The 15527-nt window shown below is 48.2% G+C and overlaps 5 protein-coding genes across 5 annotated transcripts; 3 read left to right on the top strand and 2 right to left on the bottom strand.

Moving 5' to 3' along the window:
• Nucleotides 1–255: 255 nt before the first annotated feature.
• LY89DRAFT_267685 (ARM repeat-containing protein) lies at nt 256–1928 on the bottom strand. The gene is made up of 3 exons (XM_018206328.1): nt 1588–1928; nt 1336–1560; nt 256–1288 (listed from the first exon to the last, which is right to left on the bottom strand). The coding sequence occupies exons 1-3, from the start codon at nt 1822–1824 to the stop codon at nt 380–382; spliced, it is 1371 nt and encodes a 456-aa protein (XP_018064337.1). The 5' UTR covers nt 1825–1928; the 3' UTR covers nt 256–379.
• Nucleotides 1929–2638: 710 nt separating this feature from the next.
• Nucleotides 2639–5285, top strand: LY89DRAFT_787664 (uncharacterized protein). Its single transcript, XM_018223091.1, has 5 exons — nt 2639–2988; nt 3038–3177; nt 3224–4175; nt 4223–4637; nt 4686–5285. Exons 1-5 carry the CDS (start codon nt 2826–2828, stop codon nt 5152–5154), a joined length of 2139 nt encoding a protein of 712 aa, XP_018064336.1. The 5' UTR covers nt 2639–2825; the 3' UTR covers nt 5155–5285.
• A 203-nt stretch (nt 5286–5488) lies between these two features.
• LY89DRAFT_656588 (NAD(P)-binding protein) lies at nt 5489–6782 on the top strand. Its single transcript, XM_018212394.1, has one exon. It carries the CDS (start codon nt 5715–5717, stop codon nt 6639–6641), a length of 927 nt encoding a protein of 308 aa, XP_018064335.1. The 5' UTR covers nt 5489–5714; the 3' UTR covers nt 6642–6782.
• Nucleotides 6783–7008: 226 nt separating this feature from the next.
• LY89DRAFT_689860 (uncharacterized protein) lies at nt 7009–10832 on the bottom strand. Its single transcript, XM_018215986.1, has 4 exons — nt 10061–10832; nt 9618–10002; nt 8856–9569; nt 7009–8712 (listed from the first exon to the last, which is right to left on the bottom strand). The coding sequence occupies exons 1-4, from the start codon at nt 10495–10497 to the stop codon at nt 7474–7476; spliced, it is 2775 nt and encodes a 924-aa protein (XP_018064334.1). The 5' UTR covers nt 10498–10832; the 3' UTR covers nt 7009–7473.
• A 1478-nt stretch (nt 10833–12310) lies between these two features.
• On the top strand, nt 12311–15312 carry LY89DRAFT_689858 (OPT superfamily oligopeptide transporter). The gene is made up of 7 exons (XM_018215985.1): nt 12311–13140; nt 13189–13197; nt 13243–13492; nt 13542–13716; nt 13767–14366; nt 14414–14634; nt 14687–15312. The coding sequence occupies exons 1-7, from the start codon at nt 12422–12424 to the stop codon at nt 15107–15109; spliced, it is 2397 nt and encodes a 798-aa protein (XP_018064333.1). The 5' UTR covers nt 12311–12421; the 3' UTR covers nt 15110–15312.
• The last annotated feature ends 215 nt before the right edge of the window (nt 15313–15527 follow it).

The raw sequence follows: 15527 nt of genomic DNA, 5'->3' as shown, positions 1-15527 counted from the left end.
GCGTTACTCCCAAGATCAGGAGCTTTCAAGCTACCATATCTCGTCTCTTCTCCTCCACATTCATTTCGCAAAACAAAGAACTGTGTCTCAGAAAACGCCGTTTGTGTGATGTGCCGGGGGGGTGGAGGTTGAACAACAAGGAAATACATGACGGTGAATCTTTCGCTAATCGTTGGACACATCGGGGACGGCTTTCTTTTCGCAGGGGACGTGGGTGGGTTGGATTTTGTGCTGGAGGTGCTGGGGAGGGCGACGGTGCAGTGCTGGATCCCAAATCGGTACCAGCGGGGGCAATTTGTATTATAATGCTTTATGATGCGTAGACTCAAAGGGGAAGGGCGCGCTAGGGCAGGTCGTGAGGTATGGAACCGCCAATAGCTCACATATCCATGGAGTCGTTATTGGTGGTGCCACCAAAGTTGAACCCAGATTGAGGGGCTTGGAAGCCGAAATTACCAGTAGGGTTCTCGAGTGTCGATGTTCCCTGCTCGTCAATATCTTCCTCGTCCGAGAAGTACTTCTCAATCATGTTATAAGCCTTCATGTAAATTTCCTCATTGGCATTGGTCTGGCAATCGTGAATCTTCTCCATTCCGTGGCATTCCTCAATGAACAGAGCATATCGGTTGATGTTCTCTTGTCCCTCACCAGCTGCATCCTTGTCCATCTCACCGACCTTGAGAATATTCTCAAGACCATCCAAGGCGACTTGAATGATCTTGTTGTCAGGGCAGGCAAGGAGGTCACACAGTGGCTTAATACATCCTTGGTTGACGAGATATCGGATTTGCTCTGGCTTTTGAAGGCCTCCAGACGTGGCGTTAGAAATAGCCCAGCAAGCCTCCTTGCGAGTCTTCAAGTCGCCATTCGAAAGAAGATGGATCAGAGGAGGGATAATGTTGGCATCGATCACAGCTTGGATTTGGGTGGAGTTGCCAGCAGTGATGTTGGAGATGGTCCAACAAGCCTCCTTACGGATGCCGTCCTTTCCAGAGCTCAAGAGGGACAGGAGAGCAGGAAGTGCACCACAGTTGATGATAACCTGAGTCTGAACATCATCTCCAGTGACAATGTTACCAACGGATCGCAGAGCCGGGGTCTGAACTGACGTAGAAGCGTGCATAAGCAACTCGACAAGGCGACGAGGAATACCAGCTTCAATAACGGCTTGGATTTTGTCATTGGCTCCGTCGGACAGATATGAAATAGCCCAGCAGGCATCGATCAGAACTTCATCATCCAAAGAATAGACAAGCTTAGCCAAAACGGGGAGAGCGGGAAGGATCTGCTGAAACTGTAAGCCTTTTAACTGTATAAAGCGGGGAAATCACTCACGGTATTCCAGTCTGGTTGAGGTGTCTTGCCACGGCAGAAGTTACTAAGAGTCCAGGTAGCATTGCGCAGCATGCTCAGCTTTCTGCTGTCACCCAAGAGGTTCAACAATGGCTTGAGAGCACCACAGCTCAAAACATAGTCTCGGCACGACGGGCTGTCTCCTGCAATGTTTCCCAGGGCCCAAACAGCCTGCTCTCTGACATCCGGCTCATGGCTTGCAAGCAACTCAACGAAGATGGGGACAGCTCCGGCCTCAATAACAACCTGAGTTTGTTGCGCCGAACCAGAAGCAATGTTGGTAAGAGCCCAAGCAGCCTCGAATTGGACAAGGGTATGAGGAGATCGAAGGAATGTAACGAATCGGCTGACGACACCGGTCTTGATGACCTCTTCAATGGGCGGGTTACGCTCTTTCGACAGGAGCTTTCGGAACTTTGTCGTAGCTTGAATTTGGAGGTCGATTTGTTCAGAGAATACACCTTGTACCATTTGAGGGAGGTCCTCGTTCAACTAGACATGACACGGAGATTAGCATTCGCTCGTATGATCTCCATAACTTTTGGGAAAGTGGTGCTGGTCTGCTGGGGTTCAGAAGAGTGGAACGTTCGCCCGCGGGTACTCCCTCCCCACAAGCGAAAATAAATAATTCGCAATCAACTACCCCACCACGAGGTGAATAGAGACGCGGGTTAGTCAATCACAAACTCAGTACTGGGCGCAGACTCCGTGGTCGCATGAAGGTGGAAGGGAACAATCTTGCTATTGCGTAAAAGTTGCATAAAAGTGATCGACATACCTGACTCTCAGTGGGAACAGTATCATCGTCGCTGTCAGCCTCTGCGCCAAGGGAAGCTCCAGGACGGTCGCTGCCTGCGATACCACGTCTCTTGGCCAAGTTCTCTTCACGCTTTGCCTTTCTAATCTCCACCTGTTGCTCCTCTCTACGACGTCTCAACTCTTCAGGCTTGAAGGTGTTCTTTGCCTTGAAGCCAGTGCGACGATGCTCTGGGATGTAGCGGTCGGCCATGTTTGCGGTATGGAAGTATGCGCTTTGGATACGATCAAGAAGATACGCAGGTTGATCAATCGAATGTGATCAGAACCTGGAATGGAGTGTTGTGTTTGTTGTAGACGAGTGGAATATGAAGGATGGTGGAGGGATTTGGAGAGCTCAAAGGCAAAAGGCTTCGCGCTTGACGCTTGCAGGCGGCTACACGTGATTTAGCCTGCTGACTAACAGTTTAGTGGGGTAGATGCCTGCGTAGCGCAAGTCGCGTCTCCCTTTCCAGAAGCGCGTTTGATGCTGTGAAAGGCATGCATTGAGTCGAACACAAGCAACAGTATGTCCGGCTGTGCTTGGAACTTTTCGCTAGAATCGTCCTTAATGTTTTCACGACTGTCGTGATGCCAGTCTTTTGAAAGTATAAAACCTTAACGTATCAAGCTTTCAACGCGGTGTTTTCACATCAAACGACGCAACTGTCTTTACCATGACGAGCACTCCTGACTCGTCGGCGTTGCCGCTACCTCCAGATTTTAAATCCATTGAAGAGATCAATAATATGCCAAGCGAAACCATCAAGGCCGGTGCCATGGTCAATGTCATCGGTTTCATTAAAGACTTCCAACCACCAGTTCAAACGAGGGGCTCTGGTCAGTCAAGATTGCCCAAGAATAAGCTATCTAGCTCACGTATGATCAGATTACAAGTGCACTTTGGAGATCTTAGATCAATCTACCCAGTTCGAGATGCATGGCCTAAAGATCATCATTTTCTGGCCTTTGAAAAGCATGCCAGCTGTGCTTGCTGCTAGAGACATAGTTCTCCTTCGAAAAGCCAAGGCAAGTGTGTTCTAACCACAGGATATTCTTTCTAACCATGCACTAGCTTCAAATGTGGTCTGGAAGCGTGTCTCTGATGGCAAACAAGGCTTCGGAATTTCATTTCCTATCGTGCAAGAACCCAATATTACCAGGAGGAGCGATGGGACCTCCATGGACCTCTTATCGGTACGATTCTGGTAAAGGCAAAATACCCAATGATATCGAAACACGATATGTGATTGAAGCCAATCATCACTCGAATGAAATGGACTTGCCCTCCGACCACGAATTCGAAAGGAAGACTAAGGAAGCGATGAGGTCTCGAGACAAGTTCAGCTTGCTAAAAGACGTGGAGCCGGAGAGGTTTTACAATATCTTAGGTCAGGTCATCAAGGTGTACGGATCTGGAGACAGAGTTACCTTGTATCTCTCGGATTACACTGCTAATTCCAAATTCTACAACTACGCCTGGGGCGAAGACGCGAATGCTGCTGTTCGAGAAGGTGATGAGTATGGATACACAAAGACCAAAAGCAAGGAATCTAAAGCGTGGCCCGGCCCTTTCGGAAAGATGACCATCCAACTGACTCTTTATGATGCTCATGCTGCTTTTGTGCAAGACGAAATCGAAGTTAACCAATGGGTTCTTTTGAGCAACGTTCAAATCAAGTTCGGAAACATAGGAGGACTCCTAGAAGGCTTCTTACGTGGTGACACGCATCGATTTGAGGGCAAGATACAAGTCAAAGTCATGGAACAAGCCGAGGATCCAGATCAGAATGACACCAGATGGAAAGAAGCAGTTCGGCGCAGAGTTGAGTGGTGGAAGAAATTCGAAAAGCAAAAACAAAACATTCTTGACGAAGCTTCTGGTGCAGGATTGAAACGGAAGAATGAAGAAGAACTGTCGAAAGGCAACAGCAAGAAACGTCGGAAGGAAATGCGTGAGTTGGCTAAAAAGAAAGCTGCAGAAGCGGACGCCAAATCTGCAACGCGGCTAGATCTCAATGACAACAGTGAGTGTTGCTCCCTGTCTCTGTATCTTTCACTAACAAGTATTAAGTCCGCAGTACTTTCCCCGACCAACCAATCCTGCCGCTCAAACAGATTCTGGAACCGTTACCTCTTTTGAAAGAAGAAAAGAGCGACGGCGTCCTCTCACCGTTTACCGTATGCAAATATAAGGCGAATGTGAGAGTCGTCGACTACTTTCCAAATAGACTTGAGGACTTCGCAGTGGGCCGCAGACCCAGCGACATGGATATATTGTCCGACTATAGTGGAGGCGAAGATACAGACCTGGAAGAAGACATGCGAACCTTCCGTAGTGGAAAAGGCTTCGCTGAGAAGAAGTGGGAGTGGAGATTTTCACTCCAAGTCGAAGACGTAGATTCCAAGGACTCCCAAGGACGCTTGTGGTTAATGGTCAGCAACCATGATGCACAGTGTCTACTGAATCTAGATGATAATGCGGCAAAGTAAGCAAACATCAATTATCTCAGTATGCAAATACTGATCTCTTGTAGCCTTCGTCGAAACCCAGAACTTCTTGCCTCTCTGAAAGAGCAAATGTTCAAACTCTGGGGTGACTTAGAAGAGCGCAAGTCCTCTACACTACCGAACCTGTCCGCAAAAGGGAAGGAGGATCCGCCAGCGTCGTCCTTTGATTCCTCTGTTTCATCGCCGGCTCACAAAGCTGGTGGACAACCTGATCTCGATAGCGATGACGAGATGGGGAATACCGGACGGTTGAAATCCAAGAAATCTGCCTCTGGAGTTTTACAGGAACGAGATCCCAATGTTCCAATGACAGTAAATGGTATTGGGGCAGGAAGCAAAGCAGACGCTAACTTGACGCCGAAAAACAAAGCTTTCACCTGCTGTATCAAGCAATATGGTGTCAAGGTCGACGAAGAAGATCCTGCAAAAGCAAATGCAGGTCCTGGCGAACGATGGCAGCGAGTGTTCGGTATGTTCGGCACGCAAATAATGTGATTACCAATTGTTGTGAATTTGGAGCTTGGTGTATTGGGAATTGCAGCGAAGTATACCCTCTCTAGCGATCAAGCAAATGGGTGTTGATGTGTTAATTTGCAAAGAATGAAGCTTCAGATATTGCGTCGGAGATAAGACGTCCTCTCACCCCCAGATGCTGTACAATCCACCTGTGAATCATTTCGAACTTCTCTTTGGATCATATAAGACTCACTGATCTCCATCCGCCAAGAGTTCTAAACCTCCTCATTTCAGGAATTGGAAGAATCTTGGTGTTCTGCTTTCTCAGCAAGTCTGCTTAACGCCGAAAGCTTCAAGCGCTAGTGCGTACCGACATGCATCTCATGCCACCCTTCAGCCTCAATCCACGATTATTTAAAAGTTAAGTCTTAGCTGAAAGTTTATCTCTTTTTGCCCTTCTCAACATTTCTGATCTTCAACAACCACATCAATGACGTAGTCCTCGTCGAGCAATTATTAAGCATCTCATATAAAACTTCCCTCCATAACCACATCCTCACCACATCCCCAAACCCCATCCCGCTCTCTTTCCCCCAAAAATGCTCGCCCTAACCTCAACAACCGGCAAACTTGGCCACGCAACCCTCTCCGCCCTCCTCACGCACTCCCTCCTCCCCCCCTCCCAACTAATAATCCTAACCTCCACGCCCCTCACCTCCCCAAAACTGACCCCCTACCGCGATCTCGGCATCCAAACCCGCCCCTTCAACTTCTCCTCTCCGTCCCCCTCCTCATTCTCCGGAATCACAAAACTCTTCCTAGTCTCCACCCCCGAAATATCCCTCGATTTCTCCGACGCCGCGAAAGGCGGCCGCGAGAGCGTGCATATAGCCACCATCCGCACCGCTATCTCGGCTGGTGTGAAAGAAATCGTGTACACCTCCCTCGCGTTCGGGGATGAGAGCGAGGCAGGCGTAATGAGGGCGCATTTACGGACGGAGGAATTTTTGAAAAGTCTGAAGGAGAAGGGAGAGGTGGAGTATACGATTATCAGAGAAGGACTGTATAACGAGTCCTGGCCGCTTTATCTGGGTTATTTCGACGTCGAAGGAAGGGATGAGAGGAGCGAGATTGTGGTTGCGGGAGATGGGAAGGTGAGCTGGACGGGGATTGCTGATTTAGGGGTTGGGAACGCGGTTATTTTGGCGGATGGGAGGGGGAGATGGAAGGGGAAGACGGTAGTTTTGTGTAGTGGGGAGAAGAGGAGTTTGAGGGAGATTGCTGGGGTAGTGGGGAAGTGCAGGGGGAGAGAGGTAGAAGTGAAGGTTGTGGGGAGGGAGGAGTATGTGGAGGAGTATGTTGGGAGGGAGAGGGAGAGGGATGCTGTTGAGTGGTGGAGTAGTACTTATGGGGCATTGGAGAAGGGAGAATGCGATATTTCTGATCCGACGCTAGAGGAGATTTTGGCTGAGAAGGGGATTGGGCCGAAGTCTGTTGAAGAGACGGTTAAGGAGATGCTTTCTTGAAGAGGATGGTCACATGATATGCTTCTGTAATCCTAAATCGTTTCCGACAGTGGTCTCCAAGTTATGTGATGGGGTTCTTGTTACTTTGACTGAGCTCTGGATGCATTCTCGCGTGAAATTATTTGAGGACTATATATTTCTGGGTATCATGAATAATATTTTCTTGAATGTCCCATGCCCAGCAATACTTCATAAGCAATATCAACCAACTACCCTACTGAATCTTTGGACTTGAATTTGGCAACTTGCCGAAACCCCTACCAAGCGTTTACTAGAGGGGTACTACCGTCCCCATTGCCCGAAATCTTGTCAAAGATTACTTTGATACTTTTGATAGCTTTGAGAGCCTGACAATTTCTTTGTTTTACGCTTTGTTTATTCATAATTTACATACATACTTAGTCTTTATATGCTAGCAATGCATTCCAGGCTGTTTATCACGTCACGTGTCGTTTAGCTTGGTAGGGAAAAAAAAGAAAGAAAAAAGACTGTACTGCAAAAGCGGTCCCTTCGTCGCGTCCCCTCCTACTATTCTAGTTTCGAGCATACATCCTAGGCTTCACTTCCTCAGAACTTATAAAAACACTCATTCACGCTCCTCAGCCACATCTTTTACCCAAACATGAGAATCGCCCCAACGTAGATCAAGTTTACAAACTTGCGGGGCGCTTGTAGAAATCCACACTCATCTGCAGTTCATCGTCTCTCCTCCGATCTCTGATTGCCAACATCATCGCTCGCTGGGCTATCTCCCTTTCTCTTCCTCAAGGATCCATCCAGAATGAAGGCTAGATGCTGAGTTGTACCCCCAACGCATGCTGAGTCGTTCGCTTCATGTCCATCCGAGTAATCTGCGCAAGAGCGAAGGTGGAGGGCGATTACGCTGGGCGACTTCCTTCATCCGGGAAGCAAGGCGTGCGGCCCTATCAGTCCCAAAAATAGACTCCAGCATCGGCTGTATGGTCATCATTACGACCCTCTTCTGGTCGTCGTAGCCGTCGTGGTCTTTCACCGTCTGAACATTCGCGTCGGGATTTGCTCCGTGGTCGATCATGAGCTCAATGATTTCATACCACATGTCAATTTGGGTGGATGAACGGACAGGTCCTCTCTTCTGAGCGTCGCAGCCGATAATAAAAAGTCTCCAGATAGTGCCTTCGGAATAGATCTCTACTCGTTGATTGGGATCCGATCCATACTCGAGCAATAGACACACCATGCGAGGATCTAAAACATTATCCTTCCCAAGCTGAGAAAGTAGCCGAGAATCCATCACGGGCCTGCATGCATAGTCAAGTAGGGGGCGGCCACGTTTGTGGGCTATGAGCATTTTGTTCGACTCTAGCTTCTCCCTTACGTATCGTCGCAACCCCATTTGGACGGTCAGAGCTAGAAAGGTACACCTATCGTACTCTGGAATCCCAGCTTTTCTATTATTGGTCCAATGGCCATGGTTGCCGGCGCCGCCAGCCCTAATTGTATTGACGCGATCCAACTCATCTAGAAGAACTGTCATTGACAAGGCTTCCGTCCTCTCGTAATCTTTGGCATATAATAACATTTCGTCAACTAAATCGAAAGCCGGTATATTCTCACTGTAATTGCCAGAGTTGCGCTGACCAATCATGTCCGCTGAAACTTTGCTTAGAGCAATTATGATCTTGCACAACGAGGATCTAGCGTCGAACTCTTCCCCGGCACGACTTCGCAGCTCCTCGAGGTAGTTACTCCGCAAGAAATCACTAACAGTTCGGTGTAAGAAGTTAACCTTGCCGTCGAGGCAAGGGAGATCATCGCGGTCACAGAGACCATCAGCTTCGAGCAGATCTCTACATCGACTGTTCAGAAGTTTTTTCCACTTCTTTTTCGTCCGAATCACGTCTCCGGCGGAAGTTTGCTCAATGTCCATATGAATGGCGTAGTCTTTATCGATAATTTCCGCGGCGAGGCAATGTAAGTAAAAAATTGGCAGCGGCTGTATCACTGTCACCGCTACCAAGAAGATTCGCGCGGTTTCTTCTCTGTGTATCTTGTCGATGCGGCTAATAATATTCTCAAAATATTTCTCTAGCTTAAGCCCCGAGATTCATATCAGCTTTTCCATTGAATAATAAAATCGCGTGGCCATACAATATCTCCCAAGGATGTGTACACTAGTCACGGAGCGCGACAGATGCAAAGCTATGAATGGTTATCTGAGAGGTTATGACTTACCTCGTTCGGGAAACTATCTAGTCGCCGCTGTAGAAGTGGGAATTCTTCGCCTCCTTTCAAATCTCGTAGCAGATCACGAACGACGAGATATACCCAGAGCCAGACGCCTTGAGCTTTTTGCGCGATCTGCGGTATAAGGGTCTTGCAGCGTGGGTCTTCCATGCTCATTTTGCGGTATATTTCATTTTGAGCAAGCATTGTTTGCACATACTCGCACATATCGTTTCTGGTGAGGTCTTCCAAAACTAGCTTCCATCCCGAGTCATCGAAGGCGTCTAGGAAGGCATTCCAGGGACGACTCGAAACACAGATCTTAACGCTTGGAGACGAGGCAAGGTCTTGAAGTAGGGCAATGATATCCTCGTCGTCGCCTTCGTACTCGTCGAGGCCATCCACGAAAAAGCAGAACTTTGCAGGCAGTGTAGCTTGTTTTGAGACTTTCTCCAGAACTTCGAAAAGCTCTGTTCTCTTCCAAGGCTCCATGAGGAGTTTCGAGGGGCACACCTCCATTATTAATGCTGGACAGGCACGAAGTACCTGATACAGTAAGCTTCGCAGCAGTCCAATTTGCGATTTTTGCATTGGATATCCCGAATTCCAGAAGAAAAAGCTAGCGGTGAATAGCTGCTTCGTCCCAGCCCATCGTCGAAGAGTCTTAAGAGTAGTCTCATGGTTGCATATGTACTTCATCAGTGTAGACTTTCCACTCCCCGCCTTCAACAGTCAGTACTCCGTTCTATAAATGCATGGAAGCCCACGAACTTTTCCTCTCACCCAATAAATTCCCCTCTCGGCTTCCAACCACTCAACAAACTTCTCCTTGTCAGGCTTAAACATCCAGTCGAGTGTAGCTTTATGTGCGTCCTGGATCGTCTCCTGGCGCTGTTCCATCTCCTCGAAGAGGAGAGTTCGGAGTATGGCCTGCTGTTGCGTCATCTCTTGACCTGCATTTGCAAGTTTGCGCAATTCTTCAAACAGATTCTCGATTCTAGTTTGTTGTTCCTTCTTGACTCGATGTTCCTGTCTCTCCAAAGTCCGCACAAGATCTAGTCGCATTTCTTCGAGAGCGAGATTTGTGTTCATTTTCAAACGCTCGTTCGTTTGGGTAAGGGTGTTGATCGCAGATGTAATACCATTATAGTGCTTCCTAGGCCGAGTACCATGAGCTCCTGCTTCGTCAAGGCCACGCACAATTTCACACTTACTTCTGAAGTAGTATCGTTGCCGCCTCGTGTAGCTTCACATCAATGGCCACTAACCTACGCTGGAGGTCTTGTACGTCTTTCTTCTTCGCTGCACCCCTGATTGTTTGGCGCATCGTCTGCAGTCTGCGAAATCGGGCATCCGAAGCGACTTCTAAATCCTTCAGGATAGCGAGGAGCTTGTCTGCCAAAGGCTCGCACTCTGCTGCCAGCTTGCGAAACCGTACTTCGTCGGTCGATGGACTGGGACTGGACCTTGGGTGAAGTTCATCGTTGGCGGTCTTGATATCTTCGATGATAACTTTGAGAGCCTTGTATTCGTCTCGCGCCCCGTCTAGCGAACTGTAGATTTCCTTGCTGCTGGATATGAGCTGTTTTGCATAGTCGACAAATTGGGCGATGTTCGCTGCAATATTGAGAGCTGCGAAGGCTTCCGCCATGGTGTATGCATGGTGAAGAGAGCATCGTGAAGGAAGGGCGCCTACATAGAGCAGAGCGACGACGAGGCTGTGATGATGTGCAACGGGGACGTGCCATCCTTGCCCTCTCCCTCAGCCCCCAGAAACGTGGCAGTCTCAATTGTTCAAGTTGCCTGGCTCATCGGTGACGGTCTCGGCATATGGTTCGAGTCTGTTCGAGTCTGTTCGAGGTGTATGTTTTGGTGAGTGAAGAGAGAAGAGGGCGAGAGAGAGAAAGAAGCTACTTAGGTACCAAGAAGGTAGGTGCGCTAGTGGCGCCACACGTGACCGCATTTATACTGATCATGCTCGTTTGCTAAGCAAGAGCTCCAGAAAACATATACATATACTGTGATAGGATCGACTTAAGACGGGCGTTCTTAATTTATTATAGATAATTCATTCATTTTGGCTTCCTCGAACAACTAAATCACATAATAACTTTTATATCTTGGCTTCTAGCGTCTACGACTTTTGAGTCTCTTCTTGATTAGCAACTTACTGCATAGACAGCACCATTGTAGCATAACTAGTCCTAGATTAGCTAGTCCTAGCCCTAGTCTTAGATTAGTCAGCACGATCTGCCTTAAGGCAGATCGACACCTCTTAATGCAAGTCAGTCATCTCCACATTCACTTTTCGCCCCAACCATCGTCTTGCCCTACCACTTCTGACCCAGGAGTCCACATAAGAACCACATGCTCCAGATTATCTGCCTTCATTTGAGGACTCTTCCGAGAGTTCCACCTCCTTGCGAGTTCTAGGGTTCTGGGCTTCTTACTGCATGCGCTCCGTTCTCGCGTGGACTTACATGAAAACTCAATACTCTTGGGTATTTTGATTCGAAAACGTTCCCGACAATTTGGGTTATTGGTATCTCACTGCATCCTGGATTCGTTCTGACCTCTCTTGATCAAGTGATCAGATAAGAACCTTGCACCTAGGTATCCGTGAGTATCTTCATTTGATACCTTCCCGACAGTTTGGCCCCCGATTGAGGTTATCGGGATCTCACCGCATGATTCGGTTCCACGGCTGAATCTTGTTTACCATAGAGTACGAAGGATCATGGGGTTTATTCCTTATCTGTTGGTGTAATGAGGCGAGACTCGTGCTTCCATGCGCGGATCTATCTCTAGATCATGCTTCTTTTATATTGTCCAGTTATGCTGGAGCGTTTTGTATGGATGTCTGTCTGTGCACTGCCAAGGACCGCGCCGCATGCAATGCAACTCGAGAAGATGTTCTAGCTTTTGATTTTGAGCGACAGGTCATGTCGAGATCTTTTCCGTTGGTTTCTATTCTCGTGAAGAGCTGCATTCCGCTTTGTCTCGATGGCTTTTTCATTTCCAGCTTGCTCTTTCGCAGGAAGATTGAAAAACTACGTCTCGATGCTTCATGTTGTCTCTATATCCTCACTCCGAGTACCGGACCCCGCATCAAGTCCCGGATCGGAAGTTTACCCTCCAACGCCCCCATTCCCGTTGATTGGTCCCCTCGCCACGCCGCTGCAACCACAACCGTCCGTTGGATCTGCATGCAACCTCCCATATTGAACCCAAATGAGCTGTGGTTTTAACACAAATATCACCTCAGAAGCAAACCTGTGCCAAGACAACACAGCTGCAACACCGTGGCAAAATCTAACTATGTTTTTCACTTACGGCCCGATGCGGGTGCTTGGCTCAAAGTAGAAGGTCCCTAGCAAAATATTGAAAATATTTTGTCAAGGGAAGAGAGAGGAGGATTGACGATCTTATTGCGTGCTTCATCTTATATATAGCGTGCAGTAACATGGTAAGGGGCTGTACGTACATGGATGCACAATTTCTGACTCCGTGTATAAAGGCCTGTCCCCGAAAATTCCATCTCGCGTTCGCGAACGGATACGCTGGCGAGTTGCACTATGGCTTCCAGATTGATCAAGTCCTTGCTCCCGCGACGCGACGGTCAAGATGTTCGCACGACGGCGCTGGATCAGGATAACATCGACTTCATCACCCAAAGCGAGGATGCAATTGAGAAGAATGATCTGAAAAATTCGACTGTGGAGGTTGGGGAGGAAAAAGTCGTTCCTGGAGCGTCCTCTGCTTCCTCAGAGAGTGCGTTCGCAGATGATGATCCCGCTGTGAGGGACATTCCCGCTAGTGTTCGACGAATTGTCAGCTTGGAAGATGATCCGACTCTACCTACTCTGACATTTCGGTATTTCGTCCTGACTCTCTTGTTCGTTATTCCCGGAGCGTTCATGTCGCAATTGAGCCATTACCGTACAACCTATATCCCGTTCTCGGTCTTCTTCACGCAGATTGCTTCGAACTATATTGGAATGTGGATGGCCAAGGTCCTGCCAGCTTGGAACGTCAGAGTCCCGTTCACTAAATGGGGGTTCAACCTCAATCCTGCGCCTTGGGGTGTGAAAGAACATGTTCTGGTCACCATCTCGGCAGCTTCGGGTGCGACGTATAATTTGGCTTTCGCACCAATCTCAATCGCGGAACTGTTTTTCGGGCAGCGGATCAATGCTGGAGTGGCAATTGTTTTCATGTGGAGTGTTGTTGTGACGGGATATTCGTTTGCTGCTATCTCGAGACAATTCTTGCTCTATGATCCGCAGTATCCTTGGTCAGTATTTTTCTCCCTGACTTCCTCATCTAGCTAACATTCTGCCAGGTTCCAAGCGTAAGCAGTTGATTTCTCTCAAATAAGCACATACTAATTAAGCAGTCTTTGCCAGACCGCACTGTTCGAGACTCAGAAGAAGCAGAGAGAACATCCAGATGCTACTTCTAGAAAACAAGTGATCGTCTTCTGGTCCGTTCTCGGATTTGTCACGCTCTGGCAATTCCTTCCTGAATATGTTTTCCCGATGTTGGGAAGCATGGCTTTCCTGTGCTGGGTCGCTCCTCGGAATGCGACTGCGAACTTCATTGGGTCCGGTTTCGGTGGTATGGGGTTCTTGAATTTGAGCTTTGATGTAAGGACTTCACTCTTCTTGCAGATAAAGTGCTAATTTTCGAGTATAGTGGTCCAATCTCTCCAATCTCAGTAATGCAGGAAATATGTTCTTGACTCCATTCTGGACTCAGGTCCTCATCTTCGCAGCTTTCGTTTTAAACTGCTGGATCCTCATTCCTGCTGCGAAGTGGGGTAATTTAGGTAGCTATAAACATGGTCTAATGTCTAACAAAGTATTGACAGGTGAGTCGTCCCGTTGATTCTCTGCAAGCAATGAACTAACCTCAACGCAGCCAACGGCTCGACATACCCTCTCACATCCTTGATCACGCCTCAAGCGACTTTGAATGAAACGGCCTACGAAGAGAACGGTCCCTTGCATCTAGGAACCCAAATGCTGTGGGGTATGTTCTTCGACTACGCTTCTTACACCTCGGCTCTAGCTTGGATCGCTACGTTCGGATATCCTCAGATTCGTGATGCTATTATCAAGATTCGAGCTCGAAATCGAGATAAGAACCACGATACCATCAATTTCCAGTATACCGATCAACTCAACATTCTTCAACGGGCGTACAAAGAAGTTCCTCTCTGGTGGTATATTGCCCTGTTCATGTGCTCGTTCGTCAGCATTATTGCTATGCTAGGCGCAGGACAGTTGTATATACCTATCTGGACGTACTTCGTTGCAATCGGGACTGGAGCGATTGTCGTCACACCCTTGGGTTGGCTTTACGCCATTTCCAACTTCCAGCTTCCAATCGGAACTACCAATGAGCTTCTGTATGGAGTCATGATCCAGGCTGTGAGCGGACACAAGAACCCAACAGGCGCTTCAGTCTACAGTTCCATCGCGGGTGATGCGTGGTATCGAGCCCAATACATGCTTCAAGGTAAGAGTGCATCCGATCGTCTCAAGAGTTGAACTGATGGAAAACAGACCAGAAAATCGGGCACTACATGCACATCCCACCTCGAGCAACATTCTTCTCCCAAGTCTTCGGTGCCACAATTGGTATCCCCATCAACTACGCCGTCATCCGCTGGGTCCTCAACACAAGATTCGACTACCTGACCGGAGCCATCAAAGACCCTTCACATCAATGGACCGGACAATCCGTCCAAAGCACCCTAACCACATCCGTACAATACGTCCTCGTCGTACGTTCTTCCCTCCCCTCCTCCAACCTACCCCACTAACCCCACCCCTCAGGGCCCAGTAAAACTCTTCCAAGAACCCACCTTCCGCGCCCTCCCCTACGGCTTCCTCGCCGGCCTCTTCTGCCCCATCATCCTGTACGGTCTCCACCGGCTCTTCCCGACCTCACCCCTGCGCTTCCGCCTCTGGAACACCACCATCTTCTTCTCCGCGCTCTCCACCTTCTACGGCAACCTGTCCACGGGCTACTTCTCCGGCTTCATCGGCAGTTTCGTCGTCATGCATTGGGCATTTAGATACCGATACGAGCTGTGGGCCAAGTATAATTATATCCTGGCGGCGGCGTTTGATACCGGGTTTAATTTTAATATGTTGTTGCTGTTCTTGTGTTTTGGGGCGGGGAAGATTGTCGTTATGCCGAATTGGTGGGGGAATGATGCCGATAATAGTGAGAGGTGTTTTGCGTTGGATTCGTAAGCGGGAGGGGTGGTTGGTGGAGTGTGGGTTGGGTAGTGAATTAAGATGTATATTGTTGTGATCTCTGTGAAAGGAAACAGTGAATGAGTGATCAGCCACTAACAATACTAGGCTGCAGAAGAAGAAAGCTTTATGGTTCGTCTGAAGCTAAATCTGTGCTCGGGTATCCTAGTATTTTGTCAGCAAAGAAAAGTTTCACGGCAACAAAACACGTTCACAATGAGGTTCCAGATCCTCTAGACCTCAATAGATCAATTAAAATATAGGAGCTAGGAGGTTGAAAAGTACTCTTGTCTTTTTACTAAGTAATGACTAAAGTTTCAGTTACTGTTCTCTGTCTTCCAGTGACTTACTTTCTTGGCTTTGAGTCACGATAACGATATCAGACATCATGTCCAAAGTCTCCCCAGCTTTAAGT

This window comes from Mollisia scopiformis, assembly GCF_001500285.1.
Source record: "Mollisia scopiformis unplaced genomic scaffold LY89scaffold_27, whole genome shotgun sequence".
Classification (NCBI taxonomy): Eukaryota; Fungi; Ascomycota; class Leotiomycetes; order Helotiales; family Mollisiaceae; genus Mollisia; species Mollisia scopiformis.
The sequence above is the reverse complement of the archived record's forward strand: the minus strand, read 5'-3'. Positions and strand labels throughout refer to the sequence as shown.